Source organism: Pelmatolapia mariae, linkage group LG1, assembly GCF_036321145.2.
Source record: "Pelmatolapia mariae isolate MD_Pm_ZW linkage group LG1, Pm_UMD_F_2, whole genome shotgun sequence".
NCBI lineage: Eukaryota > Metazoa > Chordata > Actinopteri > Cichliformes > Cichlidae > Pelmatolapia > Pelmatolapia mariae.
The window spans coordinates 33,035,552-33,062,892 of record NC_086227.1 but is presented as its reverse complement, the minus strand read 5'-3'; the positions used below and the strand labels follow the sequence as shown (position 1 = coordinate 33,062,892).

Here is a 27,341-nt window from a genome sequence, read left to right as displayed (position 1 = left end):
TGCAGCAGCATGCATGCATGTCCATAGACGTCATTTGATTTTAATGGCCTGCAGGAAATTTGGCGTTACAACTCCAGACATTAAGGCAAGAGAGAGAGGGAGAGGAATAGAGAGCGGGAACACGGGGGGAAAATCACGGCAAGAAAGATATTGGTTCAAGGATATCGCTTCATTTTCAACATATTTTTTCCTGCTGAGACTTTATCAACAAGTTATTGCGTCTTTATTATATGTTGCCTGAGTAAAGGACTATGGCAGCCCGCCCGATTTAAACTTTAAATTTAGCTTGGAGATGGAGATGGAAATGTAATCCTACTAGCTGGACAGCCTGGGGAACTATTACATCAGACGAAATGACAATGATTAAAATCTGCTTTTTGCTGCTCTAAATCTATTGAGCGACAGACAGTTGCCTGTTAGGTTTCCTACCCCCTCGAAATCACAACTTCACACCGTTAAGGGGATCGGTCTACTTTTTGCCGGAAAAAATAAGATAAGTTATTATATCTATGTAGTCATAATTTCGGGAATAGAGGGTATCACGTTTTCTTCCTTGAGAAAATTGCCTGGGTGAGAGAGTGTAGTTGAGCTAATTGTAGCCTAATCCCTGGCCCAGAGGCGCTTGGGCAGCCCGGAGCAAGATTTTTCTTTTTTAGCTCCGCTCTGTTATTTAGAGAAGGATTATTGGCTTTCTTCTTCTCATAACAAACCACAGGGGCAGTTTCATTTAGGCAAAAAGGCAGACAAGAAGCCGAAATACGAAGCAGGATTCCAATAAGAGCGCACATTTTACGCGTATCCAAATAAGAGCAGAGAAGGGGAAGGAGATCATCTCATCTATGTTCAAGGTAAGGACGCTTCCTGTGCGCTTTGGTACAAAGAAGCTTGGTGAGGACAGGTCGAGCCAGCCTTGCAATTGAGCCTTTAAAGCCACAGAGACTCTTTGCAGTCGATCCCGGCCACAACCTAGCGTCTTTTAAAAGCAGTTTTGTGTCGGATACAGAAAAAATACTTGGCTTTTCCGTGCGGCAGTATAGGTATTGGAACTGGACGGCGGTGTAGTTCGGTGACAAACTCGGGGGCATTTGGAGAAAATATTTGAAAATTTTGGGGGGTTACGCGGACAGCAGCTGGGACTGACCGCCGGCACGGATTTCCTCCGGACTCCCTACAATGTTTGAAACGGTAGGGTGACAATTTAATATTACAGAATCCAATGTTTTTTACGCACAGTGTAGGCTTAGGAGGTACAGTTTTCGTGAAGGACAGTTGAACTGTGCTGGAGAGTCCTGCATAGGGCTACTGCTCGACCAAAGTGTATTTTCTGTCTTTTCTGCCAGACTGTACCCTATAGTTAACACGTGTGTGTTTTATCAATCGGGTTGTGAATTACACGTGTCGGGATTATGCTTTTAATTGTACAGCAGCAATAAGACGCCATGTTGAGCATTTGGTAGATTAAAGGCAGAGCAGGGGCTTGTGGTGTTCCTGCGGAGGGAGTGTTGTATCGCACCGTTTCTTTTTCAGAGATTTCTGTGTCCTTTTTCGTGGTTGTTTTAAAGATCGGTCGTCAGGGTTTATGTTGCTGTCATTAAGTGTGAGCTCGACAGCAATATGTCTGAGCAGGGGTCAGCGAAGGGAAGCAGCAAGAAAGCAATTCAAAGAAGGAAAGTTGAGTCTCTGTAGCTGCTGTGATTTTTGTGAAGGAATTTATGTGTTGTGTGTCTACGTGTGTCACTCACTGTTTGTGTGTATGTGATAGGGAACAAGAGAGTTGGGAACAAGAGAAATCAATGAGAATGTGATCGGGATAGTAAGAAGATTTCTATATTTATTTCCACATTTGTTCTTCATTGTATGTCAGTGTAGGGAATTTATTGTTTAATTGGTGGATAAGTAGGAAAGAGGAAGATACCCGCGATGGGACAGACCGATGGGTGTTCGTGTGTGTCTTTGTGTATGTGCCCTAAACTTCTTAAGTCTCTCCAAGTTTTTTCTCTGTTCCTGGGTTTTGAAATGTAATCCCGTCTTCTTGTAATCGCATTAAACGAATACGATACTGCTGTGAGGAGGTCTATATAAAAAAGTCTCCTGTCTCATAGTGTGCCCACTGGCATTTCTCTCAGAGCCGCGGGGATGATCTGGACTTTGGCAAAAGGTCTCCCGTCTATCAGTAATGACAGTGCAACAGCCCATATGTGCAACAGAAAACTGATCAGGTCACATAATTTAGTGAAAGCTGGGATTTTATTATATCAGTCTGTTTAAACACACACATGTGTACTATGAAGCTCCTATTATTATTTTAGGTTTCCTCGAATGGAAGGTCTGTATTTCAACCAGAGCCTGTAGGCACGGACTAGTGGTGATAAAGTGGAGAAACGGTGACCTTTATTCTGTGATTATTAAAGAAAATTGACTAAGAACAGTATATCTTTGTTTACTTTTCCTTTAAAAAAATAAACTCAGCCTCTGTGATGTACAATATGCTTCGTAACAGATAATAGTAACACTGAAATGTGGCCATACTGAGGTTTAGTGGTTCACCTGCCGCTGTTGGCAAACAAATTACGCACCAGTAGGTAGGTTGGATATAAACGCCTCCTCCGCTCCTCCTGAAGCAGTGCGGAATCAAATGACATCGCATCGAATTGAAAATATTTTGTCAATCATTTCATCAGATAATCTAATTCAGCTCTGCACTGACCTCGGAGTGCTCCGGCGTGCTCCCAGTAAGCCCCAGTCCCAAATATATGCACCCACAATCTGTATATAGTAGGCTCTAGTGCCATGTACTTTACTTTATTTTAGTGGTTAATCAACGACACTGAGCTACGGCAAGTACGGAATAAGATACACAATAGTTTGGCCTGCAAGTAACATGATACTTCTCCTGCTTTCGACTGAAATCTGATGCGTTTTTGTGCAATACATGAGGCCCGTGTGCCTCAAACTATCTGCGGACACATGACAATCTTAATCTGTTTGTGTACTGAATGGATGCGTGTGTGTGTTAGAAGAAAAGTTGAAAGCTCCCTCCCCGTCGAGCTTTCCTTACTCTTAGATTGGTGGTTGGTGTGTCTGGGCGCATCACGTCTAACACATAAGGCGACCTTTAATTAGAATATTGCAGCAGCAGTTTATTTTATTCCCCTGGAGGCTGACACCTAGCATTCCTCTCTCTCTCTCTCTCTCTCCCCCCCCCCCCCCCCCCCCCACCCTGTCTCCCTCTCCCCCTCTCTTTTTCTATCTGTCTATCTCCTTCTGTCTCTCTCTCTCTCTCTCTCACCCCGATTCTAATAAGCATCCTCCTATCCTCGCCTGCGGTGCTGCATGAAAAGATGCAAACATACTTAATTAGAGCGGTGGCAATAATTTCCAGGCTAAATATGCGACCAGACAGACATGGAAGTGATCTGATACCATTCAGAAAGGATACTATCTACTTCCCTGTTTAGGAGCACTCTGCTGATTTTTTTATTTCTTCTTTACCTTTATTCCCATGGCTTTTCTCTATACTTGCTTTCAGGAGGGAAGAAGCATGTCAAGGCTGTCTCTGACCCGGTCCCCGGTCTCTCCTCTGGCCGCTCAGGGGATCCCTCTGCCGGCTCAGCTGACCAAGGCGAACGCCCCGGTGCACATCGATGTCGGGGGACACATGTACACTAGCAGCCTGGCAACCCTCACCAAGTACCCAGATTCAAGGTAAGATCAGTCCCTGCCTCTAGCATCGCTGCTGATCTTAATGTATTAATTCATAGCTTATCTATTTTTTTTTTAAATCAACTTTAAGAAATATGAGCAAACTAAAGAGTAGTTTAATCTGTCTCTTGCTGCTTTTGTTTAAAATGTGACACAGTTATGCATTTATTCCAGTTTAACTAAATAATGGAAAATGTTTCCTAAATAAATATTCAGTTAGATTTCAGTCATTTTTTTATCTTAGTAGCTTTATGTTGCATTTTTCACAGTGAATCGTTTAAAAAATAGATTTAACTGGCGGTTTTGTTAATGAAGTCTAACAGAATCTGAGATGTTAGCAAGTCATTTAGCTGACTGGCATTGGGACACCACCAGTGAAACTTTGGGGACAGTTTCCCCATATATCTTTTCAAATCATGTGGGGGCATTTCTCTTCTCTTCATTCTTTCAACTTTGTACCTTAAAAATGATACATGTGATTGCTTTTTTGTTTGTTTGTTTTAAAGGTGATTATTTCAATCTTCCAATAAATACCTCCAGGGCTTTTATTTTTTATCTCCTTTCACATGGTAGCTGTTATTGAAAATTCAGCTGCTGTGCAGAACCTTACACATGTTTTACCGCTGATGTGAGTAGTAGTGTTTGTGTGAATTCACACCACGCAGAACATTTTCACACTACGCCCCCTTTTCACAGTCCTTATTTATTTATTTTATTTTATTTTTCCCACAGATCAGGGTGCTGTTAGGAATACTAGAAAAAAAAATTAATGACGTAAGCGTCCAGAACCCCCTTAATCAAAGTTGATGTAAAACAGCTTCAAATGTGATTAAAATCATGGCATGTTACAAGTTGTAGGGTTTTTTGCAACCGCCATTTATCATGTGTTGCAACATGACCTTATCAAAACATTTTAATAAAAAGTTGCATGACTTATCCTTTTATTTTGTGAGCTATTGTTTTCATTATCTGATTGTTATAGTCACACATGAAGCATTTCCACTTCTAAGAAAAAAAAGCATGATGATTCAGGCTGTGTAAGAGCTGATGGTAATCCACCATCCCACATTTTTATACACATTTTTAGTTCCATCCACAAACAAGGTGCCGCTACTAAAGGAAGCAAATTCAAATAATGATAAAATGACTCCGTTTTATGCTGATTTGAATGAACCCTTCCGTATTTTCCTCTAATGCAGTTTGTCATTTATTGCATTATGCTCCCTGCATTTCGGCATCAGCTGAATCCCATGTGGGCCAAGGTAAACATACACCAGGTTGTTAGAAAACCTGCCAAATTGGCTACAGGAAATAATCCACATAATCCCCTGGTAATAAAGTCTTGATATTCATAGAGTCTGCTGACAGGAAATCCCTGACAACTCTCTTTTTATTCCAGTGCAACATGTCATGAGAAAGATAAAGCTTAAACCAGAAAAGGGTTTATCGTTGTTTGTGTTATTAAGACAATTTTTTTTTGTCCACTATTTCAGTGTCATAGTCAGTTTATCCAGTGGACAGATGGTTTTTACATTTCTGTGTCATTTGTATTCGCAATTGTGCATTGCTATTGTGTTCCTGTATTTATTATGCTCTGATGCAGCTTTACGCTTTACAAAGAAGTTATTCACTCTGAGATGCACAGGGTCTTTACTCCAAATGCAGCACAGAGTCATGTCAGAGCATCCAAGCAGTGTTTTTACAGTAAAGACCGGATATCAGTGTGAGTGTTGGTTTGGTTGGAGTGCTCTTTCGTCTTTCTTTCTCCTTCTCTTTTTCACACATGCTCCTTTGCTCCTTCTCTCTCTCTCCCTCTGTCTTGTGCTGTTTCTTTCTCACTCTGGATCACACACAAACACGCGTGCACACACGCACATATTCACATGCATACACTCACTGTTTCTCTGTTTCTCCCAGCCTCCTCAGCGTACAGTTGGCCTCAGGGCTCCACTTTCCACTGGAGCCAGTGGAAGGAGGGGCCCTTTTGTGTGAATTAGTATAATGGCTGACAGCAGAAAGCAAAACAATTACACTGGCATAACCGCATATGCTGTGTTCAGCTACGTCCGGTCAAGAAAGGCGCACGGGCAAAACTGAAAACGTGACGACTGAAAGAGCAGGGCTAAAGAGTTTGAAGTTGCTGATTACTTTTAATAGATTGGGTTCTAAATAATGCAGGGTGCCAAGAGAAAGTTAGTCTAGTAACTAATGTGTGGATATTCATCTTCTTCTGTGTGGGCCATATTAAGGGACAAGGGTCATGAAACATTGATGTGCACTCTGTGTAGCTCTCAAAGAGGACAGTCTCAGCAGTCACTTGAACAGAAGCTGAGGAAATTAGGGGAAATGTTCCACAGACAAGGAAACTATTTTGAAAGGACCACTGGACATTTTTCTCTATGAAGACGAGACTTCTATGTCCAGAGATGATAGAGCTGTACTGGCTTTATGCTTTTTCAGTGGTCCTCTGTTTCTGAAAATGTACTTTTCTATAAGCTGAGCTCAAAATATGTAACAGAATTTTGGAGTTGTGTTATTTCATTGCTATTTTGTTTCATTATCACAAGCTTCTTTTTTTAGTACCAACACACCACCATGAGATAAAGCTGAAGCTTTCGAGTAAATCTTTTACTCTGTTCACTTAATGTTAAATATTAACAGGACGTAATTGTTGCTACGGAGTAGAAGTAGCCGTATTATACAACCATAAAGTAACAGATAAGAAAACAGAGCTGCAGGCAAATATTGGCAGTACCAAAGTGGAGATGTTTGCATTAATACATTCATGTTTATAGTATTTTTATAAAAAAAAATCACATAATCTTGCAATTAACCCCCGTTTGGACAGATACTGAGCAACTGAGCTATACACAGTGAAAGTTATTACCAGAGAACCAGCGAATTCTGTTGCTGCTGATTGCATTGACATGTCAAGATTTTCAAAGGCATTATAGTTAGGCTGGAACTTGAGTTAAATGTTCTCATTTATTTTCCATAAATCACGATCTTCGGAAAAAGCGAAAGTGTGTTTCCTTATTTTGAAACCTGTATCACCCTTCCTTTGGGAGAGCTTGTTTGGAGAACCATGAGTTTATCTAGTATTTCACAGTTGCTTCAAGCATGACTTTGCGAATCAGAGCCAGGGACTGTAGCGATTTGGTTTTGAACTTTCTTATTTGACTTTCCCTACTCGGAAGCCATTGTGGGCAGCCTTTGATGTCAGGTTGGACAGCCTCACCGAGATCCCTGGGTGTGTTTGTTTCACTTTCCAAGAAGCACTGGGTGCTTTGTCTTCGTTAGGGGTCCACAAGTGATACAGTTTCCACACATTGTCTGTTCAAGCAGAATCAGTGTTACCTGGGTCCTATTCCCAACCTCGCGAGGATGCGTCTTTGGCAGCTCTCAGCCTCTGGCTGGCTTTAACTGGTGAAGCAAACATCCTGCCAGATATTGCCCACCTACTGCCCCACTGCCTGCCCTCGCTTGGCACCACAAGGGTAGGAGATCCGAGCCATCCGTGATAACCTCCAACACCCACCACCTCCCTCGTTCTCAGTGACTAGCACGCATTATCCAAGTTTTTTAGTTCCATCAAACCTTTTTCTCTCCCACTTTATCTCTCTGCATTTCTCCTGCATTCTGTTTGTTTCTTTCTGTGCTTCTTTTTCTTTTCTCTGTACTTCTGCTTTTTTGTACTTTCGCCTATCGTTGCCTCTCTTGCAATGATATCTCGTTGCCTGTCTCTTTGTTTTTTGGCCCTTCTGTTTGTGTATCTTGTCTCTTAATTTCTCTATACAACCCCCACTCCCTATGGACACACCCTTTTCTCTCTACCTACCTGTTAAAAACAGCCCACTCTCCAATTCAGAGATTTAACAGAAAAGGGAAAAATGAGGAGACCAACAGAGAAGACAGCGAGACAGAGAGAGAGAGAAAGAGAGAGCGAGAGAGAAGGGAGTTGGAGAGAGGGAAAGAAAAAGAAAAACAGGCAGCATTTTAATTGCTTTTTAAAAAAGTGGAGATGAAAAACAGAGTTAGCCTGGAGGGGTATGGTGAAATTCTAGCTGGAAGAATTGCAAGACCATATGAGAAAGGAACACCTCGGGCAAAACAGGGAGATGAGTATTGGTTTTTTATAAAGCATTTTGCATCGATTTCCAGAGAGAAAGCAAGTAAGGGAGAAGGATAGAGACAGAGAGAGAGAGACAGAAAGAAGGAAAGTCGGAGAGAGTGAAAAAGAGAAAGGATGGCAGGAGGGGAGAGAGGGGGGAGAACCATCTTTGCTTTCCTTCTTCACACAGTCAAGTCAAAGAAAAGAGACAGAGCAAATTTAATTTGATAGCTTCTGTGTGTTGAGCCAACACATCAGGGTCAGAAGATACCTGATACAGCCAATAACTACAAGCTCATACACTTTTACAAAGCAGCCGATTGTAATTGTAAATTCAAGCGAAATGAGTCTGTGAGTAAAGCCTTGGTGTTTGTTCATTGACATTCCCACTACAGCTCCCTTCCTCTGTCATGTAATAGAGTTTGACAATGCCAGTGTTCAGGCAGTGCTTTGTGTGTGTGTGTGTGTGTGTGTGTGTGTGTGTGTGTGTGTGTGTGTGTGTGTGTGTGTGTGTGTGTGTGTGTGTGTGTGTGTGTGTGTGTGTGTGTGTGTGTGTGTGTGTGTGTGCGTGTGCTGGTCGGCATATTTGCAAATAGGTTTTATGATTTTCTTTTGTCACACAACTTTGTCAGCCAACCTAGAAGCTGTTGTTGTGATTAAAGTGCTGATTACTTCAAAATGATGATAATAACAGCAACATAGCTCCGTGCCAAGAGCTGTTTCTCTGCAAGACGATGTACTGTAAATGTGCACGGAAAACGTTAAGGAGGTTACGTGCAACAGATTTCTCGTGTAAATCAGCGGTACAGCTTATTTACACTGCGTAGGCATTCCAGGTTTCTCTGCTGAGGGTGAGTTTTGTTTAAAAATGAGTCACCAAATTAAATTATTGCACTTCAGACTTCGAAAAGTTTAGCGAAATGGGACACTTGCACATTCTCAATATTAGAGAGATGCTAAAAAACTGTTTTTTAATTATTAAAAAGGGGATATTTAGTACTTGGAAATGAACAAACAGATAAAGTGAAGGTGCCTAGATGAGATCATTAGACCAGCGAGAGAGGAACCTGCAGGTAAGCGGCAGGAAAAGCACGCAAATATTAGGGGAAATGAATATCTGTCCAAGGGTATCTCGAGGCGCGGCACCAGCATGGTGTGATGGAAGTTTAAAGATAACAGCAATTTCCACTCTTTGCTTTGATGAGCCCCTGTAGCTGGCTTCAGCGAGCCCTTAATCTTGCAGTATACTGAAGGGGTTAAACATGGGATACTAGGAGGCAACAAGTGTTTTATTATTATAGCAAAGTCTTGTCAATACTTAGTGAAAGCTTAAAAGTATATATGTATTTACTGTCTTTAGTTTGTCATTATTCACATCATTTGGGCACTGATATTTACATTATCTTAGAAGTTATTGTGTCCTTGCTTCAACATGTGAAAGAGATACCTCTGTTGACTAATATAGTTATTTTAATTCATTTTAACCAGCCCATTTAATAGAGGGAGAAAATGAAAATTCAGCACACTTTGTTGGGTTCTGGTCATGTTTCTCATCTTAAAATGGATTTCTGAAAACAAATTCAAATATTTAAAGGTCAGTATGTTGAGTTCATTCTCAGTGGGGTGGTTCATATTCACAAATATAAATGTATATGTTTTAGATCAGAATTATCATCTGGTGCTTTGTCTTTTTATTCTTCTACAAGAAAAACTTGCACAGATTGCAAAGGAAGAAACACTAATATCCTACAATTCCAGCTGCAAGACAATAATCTTCTCACCATTAAAGTGAACTGCAATTACATACATTAACAAAATTACGTTCTGCAATTTTCCCTCATACTAAGACAATACAGCACGAGAAGAGTGTTATTACAAGCTGTAACACTGTATTAAATTAAAGCAGTATGGCCTACAGTAGGATTGAGTCTGTCCGAATTCCCCTTAAATTAATAACGAAATCAAACTGTAAAAGTAAAATATCTTTTTCCACATATTCTCACATTAATATGTGGCCCGTCACCATTTCCTACCTCTGTTTCATTTCCAGCCCTCTGACAGATGGAATAATAGAGCTGTAATGCTACATTCATGCCATTAATTTCTGTAAGTACAAGCAGCAAGCGTGTGTGTTGTTGTAATCTCTCTACAGAAGGGACACTTCAAACAAGTCTGGAATGGAGGAACGGTGCCTTAAGCCCCTTGTTTCAACCTGGGATGCTAATGCATTTCAAGCTTAGTGCTAATAAAATTGAAAAATAAATGGAGGGTAATTGTTTCATGCATTTGAAGGGAACTGGCTCATTCCATTATGTGGTTGTGTTTGTGTGTGCGGCTGTCTGCGTGTGTGTGTTTGTGTGTGTGTGTATTTCAATTTCCAGAATCAGTCGTCTGTTCAATGGCACCGAGCCCATCGTGTTGGACAGCTTGAAGCAGCACTACTTCATAGATCGGGATGGCGAGATATTCCGCTACATTCTCAGTTTCCTCAGGACCAGCAAATTGCTCCTTCCAGATGACTTCAAGGTATGTGTCTGCACCACAGTATACTGTACCTGTCTGCACCATCAACTCACTGTTTGAACAACATAACATAAAAGGCGTTTGCCCAGACATCAGCTCACACTGTGTGTGCTTCTTTATTTCTTGAAAGATGGCACATTTAGGTGTGAATACTTCTGTTTTTATTACAGTTTCTCTGTTCTCTGATTGATAGTGTGTTTTCAAAATAAACCTGATACCACAACAGTGCAACTAGTTGTGCTTGATACGCACAGCCTTACCCCCCTTAAGTGGATCATATGAATTATGTGTAGTAAAAACATAAACAGTAGTTAAGAAACTTTAAAGAGGAAAAAAATGGATGCAGCCGGATTATTAAATGGTGGAAAGGTAAAATGCTAACTGGTTAACTGGAGCATGGTCTGGTGGTGTGCATGCCAAAGCCTTGAGTTGTTGTTTTTCACCCAGTGTAATTTCTATAGAAGTGATCCCAGGTGAAATAACCCCTTATGAACTTCTGCTCAGCTCCATGCAGACAGTAACTCTCACCCAGAGTCTAGAATTGGAAGGGAAAGGTGCAGTTTAATACCTGTGCCCCGTATATGCATACTTCTTTGCACTTGCTCTTTGCTCTTTGTGAGACAATGAACCTGCATGCATGTGTGTCTTGTTTTAGTGGCATGTCAGTATCTATTGCAGACAATGTAGGTGCTTTGTCATATTCCTGTATTAAACAATTTAAAGCACATGTTTGGGGCACAAAAGCAAATTGTGAAAAGTTTTAAATTTAAATGTATTATCTGTACAAGCTTTTTTGCATTCGCTGTATTTTTGTGTTGTGAAGGTTTCAGTTTGACAGAGTAAACTGTGTGTGTGTGTGTGTGTGTGTGTGTGTGTGTGTGTGTGTGTGTGTGTGTGTGTGTGTGTGTGTGTGTGTGTGTGTGTGTGTGTGTGTGTGTGTGTGTGTGTTAGCTGTAAAAGTTATGTAAGAAGCTGATGTGAGAGAGTGTTAGCAAACTTTAAACATTAGCATTTCACTGAAGTTGTGTTTCTGGACACCTGCCAATGTAAGTCCAATAAATCCAAAATATCTGTGTCTTTAGTTGTTAAATTCTTGCCTATGTTCATTAGTTGACTTTGTCTACATGCTATTTGCTTCTGGCCAGGTAACATTTAGTTGGTGTAACAGAGCTTTTTTTGCCTCCTGCTGCTTGAAATGAGGGTGATGAGAGTGAGGGGTGAGAGTAAACCAAAATAGTAAAGCTACAGGCTGTGAAACCAAAACGATGATCTAAAAGATGCTAAAATGTGTAGTTGACCCTAAAAAAGGCTGAAGAGTTAGAGGGATGATCACTACCTATGACCCGCTCACATTGCACGCATGCCATTTAATCTACTGTAATATAAAAGATAACGATTAAATTTATTTTTGGCACTAGTGCAGCGTTAGTCTCACCTAACAAGTATTCATACAATCATATGTGACGTTGTCAGAATGATTATCTTCCTACAGCTTCTTCCTTCTTGAGGTTTTCATTCCATGATACAGTTTCCTAGGTGTATTCTACACTTCGCTTCACGTCGACCCCACCTTAGTTTTCATGACCTTTTCACTGCACTGGCACTTGTTCATCATTCTGTACGAGGTAACAAGGCAAAGCCAAGCCACTGAGAGCCAGGGGCAAACTCTTTGGGCCCCACGGATAGTCTGAACAAGAGCCAAACCACAGACAACAGAACATGACATGAAAGCCCTGCATATTTTGGCAAATGACGGCCTGACTCAGTACCGATTAGATTTTCCCTTCTTATTCATACACCCCTCCTCCCCTCTGTTAAATCTTGACAGTCCAATCAGGCACCACAGTGGAAGAGAATGCATTGGACTTCATTGTTTCAACTCATTACGATCCCCTCGCATAAGCCTGTGTTGATCTGCATACCTTTCAATTTGCGTGAAGCCGGGGAAAAAAAATGCAAATAGTGCGAGGCGGAATTGAGCATGTCCTTATCTGAACACAATCAGGCTTGCCGTCGCCCCAGGGCTGGGTCTGTTCTGCTGCTGGCAGCCACGGCGCTGTGTGTTTTGCTAAATCAATGTGAAAGTCTGAGCAGAATAGGAAAAGAAATTTTTCAGCCTGCATCACTGGAACAAAATATTCACTATTAATATCCTCCCTCATCACATTATTCAAACTACAATTAATCACGAGAGAGTAAGCAATGCTCAGTCATATTGAGGGCATGGTTATAAACCGGTAAGAGTTACTGTTTTCTGTTATTATTCAGATTTTGCATTACTCCTTAAATTGATTCTTTTTTTTAATCTCAGATGCTGGAAATGACAGAAAGGCGCTTTTATTGTGATTTTATTTCATTTTTGAGTGACTTTGTTATTCAACAACCTTGAACTTCTGCTTTTTTGGGGGGTCATTTTTGACCAAAACCTACATTAGGTCTTCACTAGTCCTCTAAACTCCCTTATAGTGACATTTTCCATCATTTTCTTCTTCTCTTTCTCTGTCTCTCCCTCCCTCCCTCTGTCCTTCCCTGAAATGTTGCCTTGCCAGTGGGCGATCAGGTCGGATCATTATTTTGAAGCTCAAACGGGCTGTCTGGACACAGGATTGGGGGATGAATTGTCTCGTAGAGCTGGCAGCAGTAGCAGCAGCTTCAGCAGCCAGGACGGAGCTGTTGGCCCTGTCTCTCTCTCATCCTCACCTCAGCGCTTAGGATTACTCTGTTGTTTTCTGCTCTACTCAGGATGACTAAAGTGCCTCGCAGACAGACCCCTGTTAAAAACATATCCATCCATGGCTTCAGACCTGTGAAGGATGAGGAGTAGCACTTTGATACAGAGAGCTGCCTGAAGGGGAGCGTCTCAGTATGAGTTTTGTCAGCTGCAGCAAGAAGGCCAGGAGAAAAAAGACAGGGAGAAAGGGAGAGAAAAAGGGAAAAAAGGACCTCCACCCCCTCTTTTCGCATTCTGAAATCTTAAACATTAGACCGTCAGCTTAAGATGTGTTGCGTCAACGCCGCGTCCAGATGGAGTTGTATTTGGGTGTCGTTCACATGCCTCGGATGAAGGCACAGTTTAGATGAAGGGGTAAAACAGTGAGGGAGGCTTTTCAAGGCTAAAGAGTCTGACAGAAGCAGCAGGGTTAATGAATATGCTGTTTGCTGCCATGCTCTGTTTCTGTGCCCAGCAGTGGTCTTGAGAAGGAAAAGGGGAAAAACTCTTTCTAGATCAGGGCTTTCTGCCAGCTCCGACACCCAGACACCCAGAGCCACCAATGATGCAGACTATATGAAACATATGTTGTTTTTGCAGCACAAACACACATTGTCTCACTTGGGTGTTTGGACTTTGTTCTACAAAGAAAACAGCAACCTTTTTCTCGAAAAACGTCACCAAATGGACAATCACTTCTTTGCTTCAGTTTACTATGTCCATTCATTGAATTAAGCTGTCATTGTTTGCCACTGTGAAACATTAATCAGAACACAGATTTATTAATTACTAATTATTTAGCAAAAAGGTTTTGCAGCATTTAGGTGTAACCTAATTAAATCTTGTTCTAATAGGAGCTTAACATCGGGCCACAAGCCTTATTAACATAAAACTCCCTCCATGTGAGGAATACATTAAAAACCTCCTTGGCTGATGATTGTCCTCATGTTCACTTGCACATATCTTTTCCTCACCTCCCGTCTGCCTCCAATAGCGAACCTCCGCCTTCCCGTATTTTCTGTGGTAGTGGTGAATGATGGTGCCATCTGGTCTTGTGGGAAATTAGAGGCAAGAGCGCAGGGGCAAATGGCCCCCAGCAAACCCTGCCCAGGAGGGAGAGGCAGGCAATCTGCTGCAGACTGTCTGTGCACAGGAATGCACCATCCCACTTCACCAGAGCCCAACTGACGGCCTTTCTGGAGTCAGCTCACTAAAACATGCTAAAGGCTAACACCACTCTGCCAAGAGCTACTGTGGAGGAGAGCTGCAGCATGGCTATCCTTTGTTTATTGAGAGTGTTGTCCTGCTGGTCCGAGTCCATCACTGATCTTGGTTTATTGTTCTTCAATCTGGTCGACGTATTACATGAAACCAAATGCATTTTAAAAAAAATTTAGCTTCATGGGGACAAACAAAGGTCACATTTTTGTATTATATTAAGATTAATTTGTCATTCGTGCAAGTTTATAAATTTAAAATCCTACACTGATAAATAAAAAAAATTAATTTATCTATCTGTCATTGTGCAATTAGTTATTAGATCTTCTGTGAGTTACCTTTACTACACAGGTAACACACACTTCACTACAGTGGAAGAGTCAGAGTTCATATACAGCAAGAACCCACTCTTGGAGTAATTAGAGGTTAAGTGTCTTGGTCAAGGACATCATTAGCTGCTGTGAGGAAGCCATAAGGAGTCCCGCAGATATACTTTCCTCTGTCATATTAATATTGCACAATACTGTATATGTGTAGGGTTTCTCTGTGACCTTGGTGATGAGTTGCAATCCAGGGAAAGTCATAGTGTGTTAGTCACACATATTGCCAAGAGGAGTATAATACACATGCAAAGTCACTGCTCTCATCTGTATGTTTGTCTGCCTGTACAGGACTTCCACCTGCTGTACGAAGAGGCGCGTTATTACCAGCTGACACCCATGATCAAGGAGCTCGAGCGCTGGAAGCAGGAGCGCGAGCAACGACGGATGGCACAGCCCTGTGACTGCCTTGTGGTTCGTGTCACACCTGACCTGGGCGAGAGGATCGCCCTGAGCGGAGAGAAGGTCCTCATTGAGGAGATCTTTCCTGAGACTGGAGACGTTATGTGTAACTCGGTCAATGCTGGCTGGAACCAGGACCCAACACACGTCATCCGCTTTCCCCTCAATGGCTACTGCAGGCTCAACTCCGTCCAGGTAAGACACTGAAATGCCTGTCCTTTGTTTGTCTCCTTCTCTGCCCATGATTTATTTATCACATTCTAGACTTGTGTGTAAAACACATTACAGTGTTTATAGTTTTCTGTAGCTACCAAATCAGCTAAGTTAGGTAACTGACAGCTGTCTTCAGCTGTGAGGAATTTGCTTGCTCATATAGAGCTGATTCAGCTCTTCCAACACCTCCTCACCTCAGCTGAAAAGGATTAAACTGTAATCTTATAGATGCAACCTTTAAAACTTTAATTTTTAACTTGAATATGCAAAGATCCAACTTATTGGCTCACTGCTAACAACAAAACTTACAACGTGATCATGAAACTAACAGTGGTAGTTAACATGAACATTGTGCAACATGCATGGGGGAAAAGCCACAAAGTAACTTTAGTGGCGCACTTGCAGAAGAGTCAGAAAGTGTCAAAATGCCTATGTGCATTATGTTTCATTATCTTTACCCAAACAGCTTAGTTTAGCTTACTTTCAACATGAAGATAAAATATTGATTTTTTTTTTATTTTTAACTGTCGCATAGTGAAACTGTACACAATGTTTTATGATACTGTGCTTGTACACCCCTCCACTCTCTTTTCTTACCAATTCTTTATTTAATGTTAGCCACAGGATGCAGACTCCAAAGAGGAACTTATGTATTTATCTACTCATTTATCCAGCAAAGTATTCTGCTTGGCAAGCAAACCATTTTTCACACCAACTTTCAACTTTTTCATAAACATTTGAACACCTGGCTGGGATTTGCTCAACCTGGGCTTTTGTGACCACTCTGCAGATCCACTTAGCTGTTTTGCTGAATGGCACACGATGGCATCTGCTGAGGGAGAGGAGGCTATCTGTTGGTCACCTTCTGTGTGAGTCCTGTGTCAGCCTGCAGAGTTTATTTTCAGGTTGCTTTCCCAGATAAATGCTGTTATATACACTGATTTTCTTCAGTAACAATAAGCTGGAATTACACCTCAAAACTTTGCTGTAAGGCACTTGGCATGATTTGTGGCCCGCTATATTGCATTTTGCCACAGTAGAGATAATAGCTTGTTGTCAATAACTGGCATAATAGCCACTCTGGAGCAACAGCTGGAGTGTGCAGGTGTACAAAAACCTTTGGAGTTTTTCATTTTGTCAAACGATGGTCTTCGGTTGGCTGTTGGGAATGAGAATGATGCAAAACCTCAGCACGGTATTACCATAAAGCAATTTACCGCCAATATTATATCAAATACATTTGCTTTATGATCTGCTTTTGAATAAGTTTGGCACCGGTTTGAAAAATGGTGTGAGATGAACATCCGTCTTTGGTCAAGCAGAGTTGACCATGTTGTGGAGTCAACTCTAGTAGTAAGAGATTAAAAGCAACTTCAGAAAAAAATTGTTTTACAGTAGTGTTACCCTGCGAGGTCTGAGAGAGAAAGAGAGGACGGGGGGAAACATAACAGTCTCACACCACAGGCTCGATATAACACACTTGAGTGCCCACAGCCATGAACAAACCTACACATAGAGGAGCCTTCACCCCTTCAGCACCCAGAGAGAGCCTCTCCCAGGCAGGCTAGTGCACTCTGACACCTCCACCTCCTTCCTGCCAGCGTGAGAGACCACCTCCAGGGAGGAGAGCAGAGCGAGTGGGACAAAGCACGTGTGGACTGCGGCCATGTTTTCCTGCGAAAAAATGAAGAAGAGAAATGGAAAGGGGGGGAAATGATATGCATAATTTACGCTTTACTCCTTTTTAAGACACAGCTCCTTTTTTAAAAAGACTCCAATATAACACCGCTCAAGGCAATTGAAATACACGTATTGCATTTTTTAATACCATACTTACAATTTCTCAAACAGCCTAAACCGGTTTATACTTCTTTTATAGATTTTTAAATGACTTACAATATAATTAATTGGCCGCATCAACTAACACAACATTTTCCCACTCTGTTTACCAGTGAGACTGGTTATGGGATGTGAGCACATCTGACTAACACAATCTGAACGGCATCTTTACTGTTTAGGCTTTTATTAGGCTGTTCTTCTGAAGGCGAGGTGAGCTGAAACCCTTTTCTCATACAAACTCGTACAAGGCGGATCTGCGAGGTTTATAGGCAGCGACCCCTTCTTGTCTCATATTCTGGCCTCTCCTTGGTGTCTCCTCGTGAGCCCTCTAAGATACAGCTCTACGGCATTCGTTAAAAAAAATAATGAAAAGCACAAACACACACACACGTACATATGCACACACAGTGAAGGGGCCCGGCTCATTGAGTCGATGTAGATGAGGACACAAGGAGCAGATGGAGGTGTTTTTTTGTTGTAAGGGGAGATTTTTCCAAACAACTTACTCATTCTGTTCTCTTTCATTGTTGCGTGAAGGAATGAAAAGGTTAGGAAAATAATCCTTGTCTTACCTGCCAGACAATGAGCCTCTGATCTGATTTCAAGCCTGGACCCTGACCCAGGGGAACACACACACAACCACACCCTGCCCACAGAGGAAGTTCAGGGAGAGCATGGGGAGGCTGCGGCAGCACCGTCTGAAACTTATTTACTGTGTGATTGGATCAGTTTCAGAAGAGGTCTTGACAGGAAAGAGATGGATATATGATGACATTTAAATGTGTGCTGTTTTCACTTTATTATGTCAGAGGTGTAGAGATTTTATTGGAGCTGAGGTACTGTTGCTTTCATGCCCCAGGCTGGACACTGCTAGACCTTGTTATAGTTGGTCACAAAATGATAACACACATTTCTCCATACCTTACTGTACACTAAGTATATCGACCTGTTTTCTAAACATTTAATATTCCATTTTAATAAGATAAAACATGAGGATAATTCATGAACATTGAAAAGATTTCCATGACTCAGTTTTCGTGCTTTTAAAATTGGTGATATATCATTATACTGTATCATCTATTTATAGTTTGAAATGTGGCAGCAGTAATTCTTTGCATGTTGAGATATATATGTAATCTGTTGCCTTGCAAATTTAGCCCCTTCTTTAATCTGTTGTCTTGTGTATTTAAATGCGAGAGAGGGAGAATAAACAAATCCACCTTGGCAAGTAACTCTCCATGAAGTCATGAATGGAATTTCGGGAGTAATGCAAACCACCTGCGCTGTGATGTAGATCCAGCGGGGGGAAACAAAAAGCAGCAAAGGCACTGAATGCAGGGAAAACATTTAGCCAAAGAGCCACAGAGGTGTACACACACGCGTCCCAGCGCTAGAGCTGGGCCTGCTGTTCCATACATCACCATGATGAAGCACTCAGATCAGACCAGAGCCAATCCGTCCTACATCAATGTGACAGCGGAGGCAGTCGTAGAGAAGGGTCCCCTGTCCCCCTGCTGCCCAGGCGGAGAACGCAACACGTCGCAACACTCTCTTACATGTCACACTGCCACTCCATCAATCCAGCGCTGGGTGAAAAGAGAAAGCACAGCTCATCAGAGCAGACACGGCCACACAAACACCTCCGCTGCGCTCCTCAGTGGCCCGAGTGGCAGAGTAAGACATTAACACTACTATGGCTTTGGGTCCCTTGACTTTCTGTGTGGCTCTGAGGGTAAAGCACAATGTCAAGATTAACAGTAAGCAAGCCAGTGTGTAGAGAGGATTAAAGCTGGGAAATTCTGGCTGCTGACAGCTTCAGCAGTTGATGCCAGAAAAATCTTTAAAAAATTGTTCTAATTCGTTTGTTGGACACGGGCTGATTAGGTAGTGGAAAGTAAATCAGAATAATGACAGAGAAGGACAATTCAACTGAAGACAATTAGGTAATTAACAAGTCGTAGTTTAATCAAAAGAAATGAATCAAATATATGGCACATTTTGGTTACATTTTATTGATCAAGTGTCACAAAATCTTTATCTCTGTAGAAATGACTCATACAATAAGTGTACTGTAAATGTGAACATTAGTGATTGAAATCTTAAGAAGTCAAATGCTCCAATGAGAATATGTTTCACTACAAATTAAACTTATTTATTCCAAATCTAATTTAAAAGATGTATTATCAACAAAATGAGCTTATAAAATATAAAAAAAGAGATTTATAGAATATTACACTATTGCTCATGGGCTAAGCGATAATTTAATAGTTATTATTAATAGCTGATCAAGATAATTGTAACAGTTATATCCACTCCAGGATTGTTTTAATCTATAGATTGGATGATGGTTTGCATTTTCTGTAAGTGGTGCGGGAGTATAAAGTGGTATAAAATGTAAAGAGTTTTAAAGATTGTGCTTTTGTGTAGTACATGAGTAAATTCACAAAGTTTTCTTTGATGATGGCTCTTGGTGTCTTAAATACGAGAACAAGTAACTAAAATTGAAATAGAAAAGGTCACCGGATGAGTCAGGTGGAGCCCTTGTGTATTTAAGTCTCCTCAGTTTAGTAGTTGAACTACTTGCAGTCCCTTTGAGGACTGACCTAACCCAAAACACCTCTGTGCTCAGTGTGTATTTACTGTGCCAGGGTTAAGTGTTGCATTCCCACAAGGGTCACCTGAGCTAAAAATCCTCGGTGAATCACGATGCTTAAAGACACTTTAGAGTGCCTATTTGTAATGGAGCTCAGTCAGCTGCAAGTACTTTAAGAATAGACTGTTCTGTCAACGTGTTTTTGCTGTCTGTGACTCTTTAAAAAGCTGGCAGATGGCTTAGAGAATTAGAAAGAGTTGGAGCTTCACGGATGTTTTATGCCAGATGCTTGTGATAAGCAGAGGATACGACGCAGAGACTGCAGTTAGTGCTCCTTGTCACATATTGAAGACTGCATAGTTAAACAAAAGCAACCCCCTGAGTGTGGCGCCCATCTCATGTGTGTGTGTGTCATAATGTGTCAATCATCTCTGTGTCTTGTGCCATGAGGAGCAAGTGTCTTACAACTCCTCCTGAGAAGTCTTGTAAGTGTGCCTGTGCACTCTGGTGGCCATCAATATTGTATTGTGCTCCGGTTTCCAGGCCTGAGACTCATCCACTTTGATGCATGCCTCGCCATCTTGGCTAAGATGCTGGGAGGTTAGAGGAGTGAGGCTGATGTATACCCTCCTGATCCCCGTGGTGACTCCAGGTTGAGTGGCAGCTCAGATAGATGGAATGGTGTGCGTGTGTTTGAGGGGAGATCCCTGTGCGGCCAAGTCGACCGTGCAACCGCGAGACTGATTTCAAATGCAGGATCACTGGGGATGAAGAGGCTGAAGAGACACTTGTATTCAGCTTCAATCACAAAGAGAGGAGAAGACAAAAGGAAGTGCTTGATTTCATAGAACAACTAGCAAAGTTTGGTGCTGCAATATCCTCTTCACTGCTATTTTGATTTCCTGTTTTGATTATTGTGGTGTCGTGCTGAAAAGAAGCCTGTCTTTAAGTTGAAAGTGGTGGACATGAAAAGGGGAATAAACAAAAAAAAAACAAAACAAAGACTGCTAATTAGCTGTAATCCAATTTCGTGGAAATTACCGTGTTAGGGATGAGGCGTCGACCAATGAGGGTGCCCACATGCAACTCGCCGTTAGAATATTTTGTTATGGTTTCACTCAAGTGAGGCAGTAAAGGAAGCAAAGAAATCTGCATAAGTACAACATAAGCTGGGATCTGAAAGCCTGCGGTCAGAAGTATGTTCTGCAGAACTGAGAAACCAGACATGTTTTAGCTTTTTAAGAGGGTGCATTACTTTTCCTTGTCAACGGGGACTGATTTCGGGACATTGTCCTGTGGACATTAAAACCTTTTGCTTGGATACGTCTTAATTATTCACTATATTGTTTATTCCCCCATGGCACTAAATCACTGTGTCAAACTGAATGCGAAGGGGTTTTTTATGGCATCTTATAGTCATTACAGTATCCTTGAGTCAGTTACAACTATCTATAATAATATCCTTAAGTCTTTTGTGTTGCCATGCATTAATGATAAAAGTGTTTTCAGACTATCTTTATTGATCAGGCCATTCTCCTCTGTGACCAAATTCATTGCTGAACATGATGGAGTCCCACATGCGTTAAGAGATGATGGGGAAAAATGCAATGTGATGCAATGATCAAAGAAGGCTATGTAATATCATTTCCATAATCGTTAGGCTCCTCCGTCGTCTGTCATGGATTTGGGAGTGTTTGATGCTTGGGCAGGTCTCTTAATTAGCCATCCTCACCATCAGCTGTCTGCTGCCCCTTCTGTCTCACAAATTACATAGTTTGTTGTTGTCATTTTGCTAGAGGACAAAAAGGGGGAGGGGGTTAACTTTTGCAAGTGGTCCTTTCTGCTTACAAGTAGCATGTCGGTGCACATTTAAGTTTTAATTTGAAAGCAGATGGGTGCTGGGGTTTTTCAGGTCTGTTCAACAAGTTTGTATGCATTTGTTATATTTTGGATTTGTACATTTTAATTCTTGCATGTTGTGTGAGTTTATCTGCTCTTCTTCACTGTATCCCCAACTGAGGAGGCTGCGGCCCTTTGACTTGCAGGCCTAAACATTCAACCATAGCACGCCAATGGGGCCTAAGCTGTAATTAGAGAGGTCATCCTTCGCCATGAGTGCACGTGTCAATGTGTGTGTGTGTGTGTGTGTGTGTGTGTGTGTGTGTGTACGTGTGTGTACGTGTGTGTGTGTGTGTGTGTGTGTGTGTGTGTGTGTGTGTGTGTGTGTGTGTACGGGTTCGTACTATCCTGGTGGGGACCAAAATCTGACTTTTACTATCCTGGTGGGGACTTTCTGCACCGTGGGGACCAAAATCCAGGTCCCCTCGGGGTTGAAAGCAATTTTCACACTCAAAATGCGGTTTTACTGTCAGGGTTACAATTAGGTTATGGTTAGGTTTAGGGTAAGGGTTAGGGTTAGGCATTCATTTTTAATGGTTAGGGTTAGGGTAAGGGGCTAGGGAAAGCATTATGTCAATGGGATGTCCCCACGAGGATAGCAAACCAGACATGTGTGTGTGTGTGTGTGCGTGCGTGCATGTGTGTACGAGCATCTGAAGAAATCATTCTGTTTTTCGTGAACTTCTCTGGCTCTCTATCTGGCAGAAAGAGTTAGCCCTCGGCGAGACCTTTCATTTCCATGCGCTGCACACTTCTTTAAAAGGAAGGGGGGATAAGTAAATACACGGCACTCCTCTCGCTGGGATTTAGATCTATACCCCCTCCAAAAAAACAACATCCCACATGGATTACCCCAGATGAGGAGAGAAAAGTGATGCTGAAGTTCACGCGTTTGAGTCTGAGCGCATCTCTTGTTTGGACTACTGTGTGTATCACTGTCCAGACTAGAGGGGTAACATGAACCCCATCTCCTCTTCTCTCCCTGCAGCTGCAACACGTTGTCCACACTCAGATCACCCATAACTCCTTATCGTCATTCCCCACACGTCGCTCTCTCTTTCGCTCACGGACCTCACTTCTCCTCTCACCCAAGCCTCATTACTCAAATTAGGAGCTCCAGTAATCACCACGCTGAGCTACACTCAGCCTCTTAACACACCTCACTCACTCTCAGCTCTCCTCATCCCTTTGAGCTCATGCCCTCAGTTCGGTAGCCAATCTAGCACAAGCAGCATGAATATTGCAGAGATGGTGTGATGTCGGAGTGCCCTCTGGTTTTATCTCATCACTGTGTGCGATTGGAGGTGGGGGAGGGTTAATGACACATGGTGCATGTTGTGACTGATGAACATCGGAGGTTGATGTCTGTTGACTGGATGTGTAGATATCAAAAACTGGTACTGCTGCTCATTCATTAGTAAAAATGGATAGCAAACTTTATTTTTACAGTGGAAAGACTTGGCCGTGGCCAGACTCTGGAACAACAAAATTGTTATGCAAAAACAAACAAAAAAAGATTTATCACACAAAAAGTTAAAGTTAAAACAATGAAAAAGTCCAATTCTTGGGAAAATACACAAAGTTGTTTAACTGTTGAGGATTACGTTATACATCTTATATATAAATACTAAACTATAATCAGCACAAAGACTAAAAACAAAAGGTTAGCCAAGGAAATTAACCTACCAGCACCTCTAAAGATGCTGTCATCTGTTACTCTGCACTAAAACTGAAGCATAAACGCAACAAATTTTTCTGATTGGTTACAGGCCAAAGCAGTTATGAGATCATTAACTTTCTGGAGTGTCTGGTGGTGGCTTTGGCAAATGTTCCTCACCAAGACATAAAGCAGAGCACAGAGTAATCCCTTGTAAAACGGGGAATTGTTTTGTTTTTACTCTTTGGATTTTGTGCAGATTAAACAAACAAAATATAAAGTGTTAGTGAGCTTTTGAGGTGACGGGAGGACAAATTTGTTATTAGACAGAGCTGCACTATTAATCTTCCCATCTTGGCAAGAATAAGCATATTTCACAAAACGTCAAACTATTCCTTAGAGCTGTATAAAACCTGAAACCTGCATCCTATCTGTAAATTGTTTCATTTAGACTTGTCCTTACTGACATGGTACCTTTGTTGTAAATGCCTTCTTCTCTGTCCTCTCTGCAGGTTCTGGAGCGTCTTTTCCAGAAAGGTTTCAGTGTGGCAGCATCATGCGGAGGCGGCGTGGACTCGTCCCAGTTTAGCGAGTATGTGTTGTGTCGTGAGGACCGGCGAAGTCTCTCCATTAACACACCCATCAGGATAAAACAAGAACCCCTGGACTAGAGCGTTCTGGGCGAGGGACTGCCAACACCCCCACCTCCCCCTAATACTCCTTCCATCTTCTCACACCACCCCACCCCTGCCTACTCCAACTCCCTTCCTGCCCTAATAGGACCACAACCACCCCCAACATACCTAAGTATTAGCAGAGGCTTGTTAACCTCACCAGTTCTCTGCAAAAACTCTAAGGGGAATGTAGTACCAAACAAAGGAGAAAAAAAAGCATCAGCAACAAAAGTTTTTAATTATGTTAAACAACGCCCAAAGAATCTGGGACTGTGATGAAAACAACAATGACAGATGGACACCACAGCAGCTGACAGCTCAACATTTTAGCACAGTGACTGGTTGTTTTTTTTTCCCCTTACCTTGTCATAAAAAGGTGTCCCGAGACTCTTGGAGGGACACAGTTTTCCCAATTTGAACTCCAATCCACTTCATCATCAGCATACCACATACACCCCAACCCTCTATCTTTCGTTTCGTCCATGTCTGTGTGTGAGGCCTCAGTCTTCTCTGACTGGTGACAAGTCTGGTCTATTGTGGGACAAGGAAGATTTGGCAGACAGGATGTTTTAAGGATGACAACAAGAGGACATGATTTAATGTTGTGAACTCCCACCCCCTCTCCCACAACCCCCAAGATCCCATGACCCTCACCCCACAGGCCTGGCTTCAACTGTCAGGACCTTGCCAAACATGACATCGTTTGCCAACTGATTGTTTATTACAATTTTTCATTGTTGTTTCTAAAGTATGTTCTTCTTGCTCCTTTTGCTGTTCTTATCATGACATAGTGTAAACAATTATTATTAATAGGATTATTTTTAATGTCTCTTTTTTTTCTTTCTCCAATATGAAGGATGTATGAAAATTGTATTCATTAGGCTCTGGGAGCTTGTGAGGGAGCTTTTCTTGGCAGTAGCTGCAGAAACTCAGATGTCTGCAGGCTATGTGGCTAAAGCAATCTGACTGGCAATGCATTCAGAGCCAGAAAAAGTCCCATTGTTCGAACCGGAATGGAAGAAAACCTGGATGTTTTGACATTGTTTTTAGTCAAATGTGTAGCGCACATGAAAAAAAAAGAAGTGCTCCAGAATTTCTGCTTATTAGCTCTAAAACATATCTCGGGTCTCTGATTGGATTCTCTCACACGAGCACAAAGGATTTGTTCACACTTAGTTAAAGAACATTTGTAAATTTGAAATTCAGGTCAAATTTGCACACGCTCTAAGTGTATTGCAGTTTTGTTGAGTTAGAACGTTAAAGACTTGAGGACCAACGGAGAAAGCTGAAGTTTACCAGTATATCTCATAATCAGCACGAGATGTACTTTAAATGCTAAATGTTTCTTTGCACTTCAACATTTCCAACAGAGCTGCTCTGACCTGCTCCCTCAACACACTTGCTGGAGTCCAGTGAACGGCACCAAGTCAAGCTGATTCTCTTCTCGTGTTTTAGGAGACAGTGACATTAAAATATTTAAAAACAGAAAGAAAAAAAACTCCAACTGAACAAACACTCTGGTACCAAAGTAGACAAGGTGCCTGTTTTGTTGATTGTACAAATATAAAGATGTTCTTTGTTGCAGTTTATAGCGAAATAAGACTAAATGCATTATTCAGAGCTGTATGAAGGGTACCAATATTTGATCCTCCAGGCTGCCAGTCTTGACAGTTTTCTTGAGAGTAGCTCACAGAACCTCCAGAGCAAGTTTGAAAGACAAGGTCTCTGTTTCAGGATTGTCACTTCTAAGTGAAGATTATTTCATCGGTTCTTCACATGTATGTATGGCACAACCCAAACTGAACTATACTCACAGCATCAGCATATTATTCACAAAGAGGCGTGTGGGCGGCATTTACTCTATCCTGCTCTCGTTCTTTTGGTCTTATTCTCAACATTTCTGGATCAAAGACAGAAACAAGAAAGGCCAAGTTTTCATGCTTTATATTTGTGTGTAACTTACAGATGCTGTTTCTTCCATTCCAAAAGACTGAGGAGAAAAAAGAAGCCCATTCTGATCTTTGTGGGTGCTGGCAGTTTTTTGAGTTAAACTGGGGTTGTTTTTAGCAGTCCATTAAAAATGGGCGGCGGTTGTTCAGACTATGTTGTTTGTAATAGAATATCTAGTTTTTCTGGATGCTGCTGATTAAAAGAGGCCAATTAGTGGGTGAAGATGGACTGAGTTTAAGTGTTGCTTCAAGTCAAATGCAGTCCTCCCTGCGGGTCTTTTTAAAAAAATATACAATCAAGCCCTTTGTTCTGACCTGCCAGTGGCCTGCGCCTTTGTATCTAGTCGCCTCAAAGGGAATGGTCAACCAGCCCTTTCATGTGCCAAGGCATGTTGGGCGCTTCACAGTCATCTTCACCCCCCTCTGCTTCCCTGAAGGCTCCAAGCTCAGTGGTGCCAGTAGAAACACGGGTTGTACCCCCTGCTGCTGTGTCATCCCTCATGCCCCATTTTCAAAATGCCCTCCTACGCCATAGCTCATTGGACCACACCACAGCAAACCAAACAAACTGATGAGTCAAAATACGAACATACTCCGAGCAGACTGTACTGTGCAGCCAGTCCACTTTACTGTGGTGTAGATGCGAAGATCTTTGATTCATGTGATATGAGGTGTGGAACTCCATCTGGGTAGTTTCTTGAGGAAGAGTGGTAAAAATCAGTGATCAGTGTTCTAAAACTACACGTACAAGAACAACTTTTTCAGGAAGGAGGAAAAGAAAGCAGTTTTAGTTTGCCTCCCTGAAGTGGCACGTTGAATTATACAATGGACTCTAAACAACTTCCGAGAGCTAAGGGGTTACGCTTTTGAAATAAAAAATAAATAAAGATTTGTATTTGTGAGAAAAAAAAGAGTAGATATGGGTTTCTGCAATAAAACCTCAGTATAGAAATAGCAGGTTATCTACAGAGACAGGAACGTGTAATTGGACTGGAAAGTTCATAGACATGTTCACACGCCACCCATTAAGTTAAAATACTGGTCAGTGTTCAGCCTGTCCACACGGCATTTGCTCCACTTCTGAGGCGGGTCAGTTGTACAGTTATTGTAAATTGAATTATCAGGACGCTGGGTTTTATGGGACCCTCGTGTTTTTAAGAGACATCTCAGTCCTCTTCAGAAAAGAATGAAAAGAATTCAAAGCGTAACATTGTGTAAATATGGATTAAAACATTTCAAAGGGTATAATAAGGTGCAAATGTATATTATTTAAAGTGTTTAAAAACCATTAGACTGTGGTATTAAAGGGCATGTGTTCATTTACAGTGTCTCCATTTGACTTTTCTTGCATATTTGCGATAATAAAAGGATGTACTGTATATCTGACATGTGTCGCATTGCTCTCATGTTTTTGAACAACCCCCATAGGATGAGAAATTTCAACTGTGTGTCCTCTCTCACTGAACTGATG

General features: G+C 41.7%; 1 protein-coding gene across 2 annotated transcripts; it reads left to right on the top strand.

The window, feature by feature from the left end:
* LOC134631208 (BTB/POZ domain-containing protein kctd15) lies at positions 1-27,199 on the top strand. Of its 2 annotated transcripts, none has more exons than XM_063479322.1 (5): positions 1-848; positions 3,530-3,705; positions 10,195-10,339; positions 14,936-15,241; positions 23,760-27,199. In XM_063479322.1, exons 1-5 carry the CDS (start codon positions 840-842, stop codon positions 23,916-23,918), a joined length of 795 nt encoding a protein of 264 aa, XP_063335392.1. In that variant the 5' UTR covers positions 1-839; the 3' UTR covers positions 23,919-27,199. The 2 variants fall into 2 exon arrangements, with proteins under 2 accessions (XP_063335392.1, XP_063335383.1); XM_063479313.1 differs by lacking the exon at positions 1-848 and adding an exon at positions 856-1,185.
* Positions 27,200-27,341: the final 142 nt, after the last annotated feature.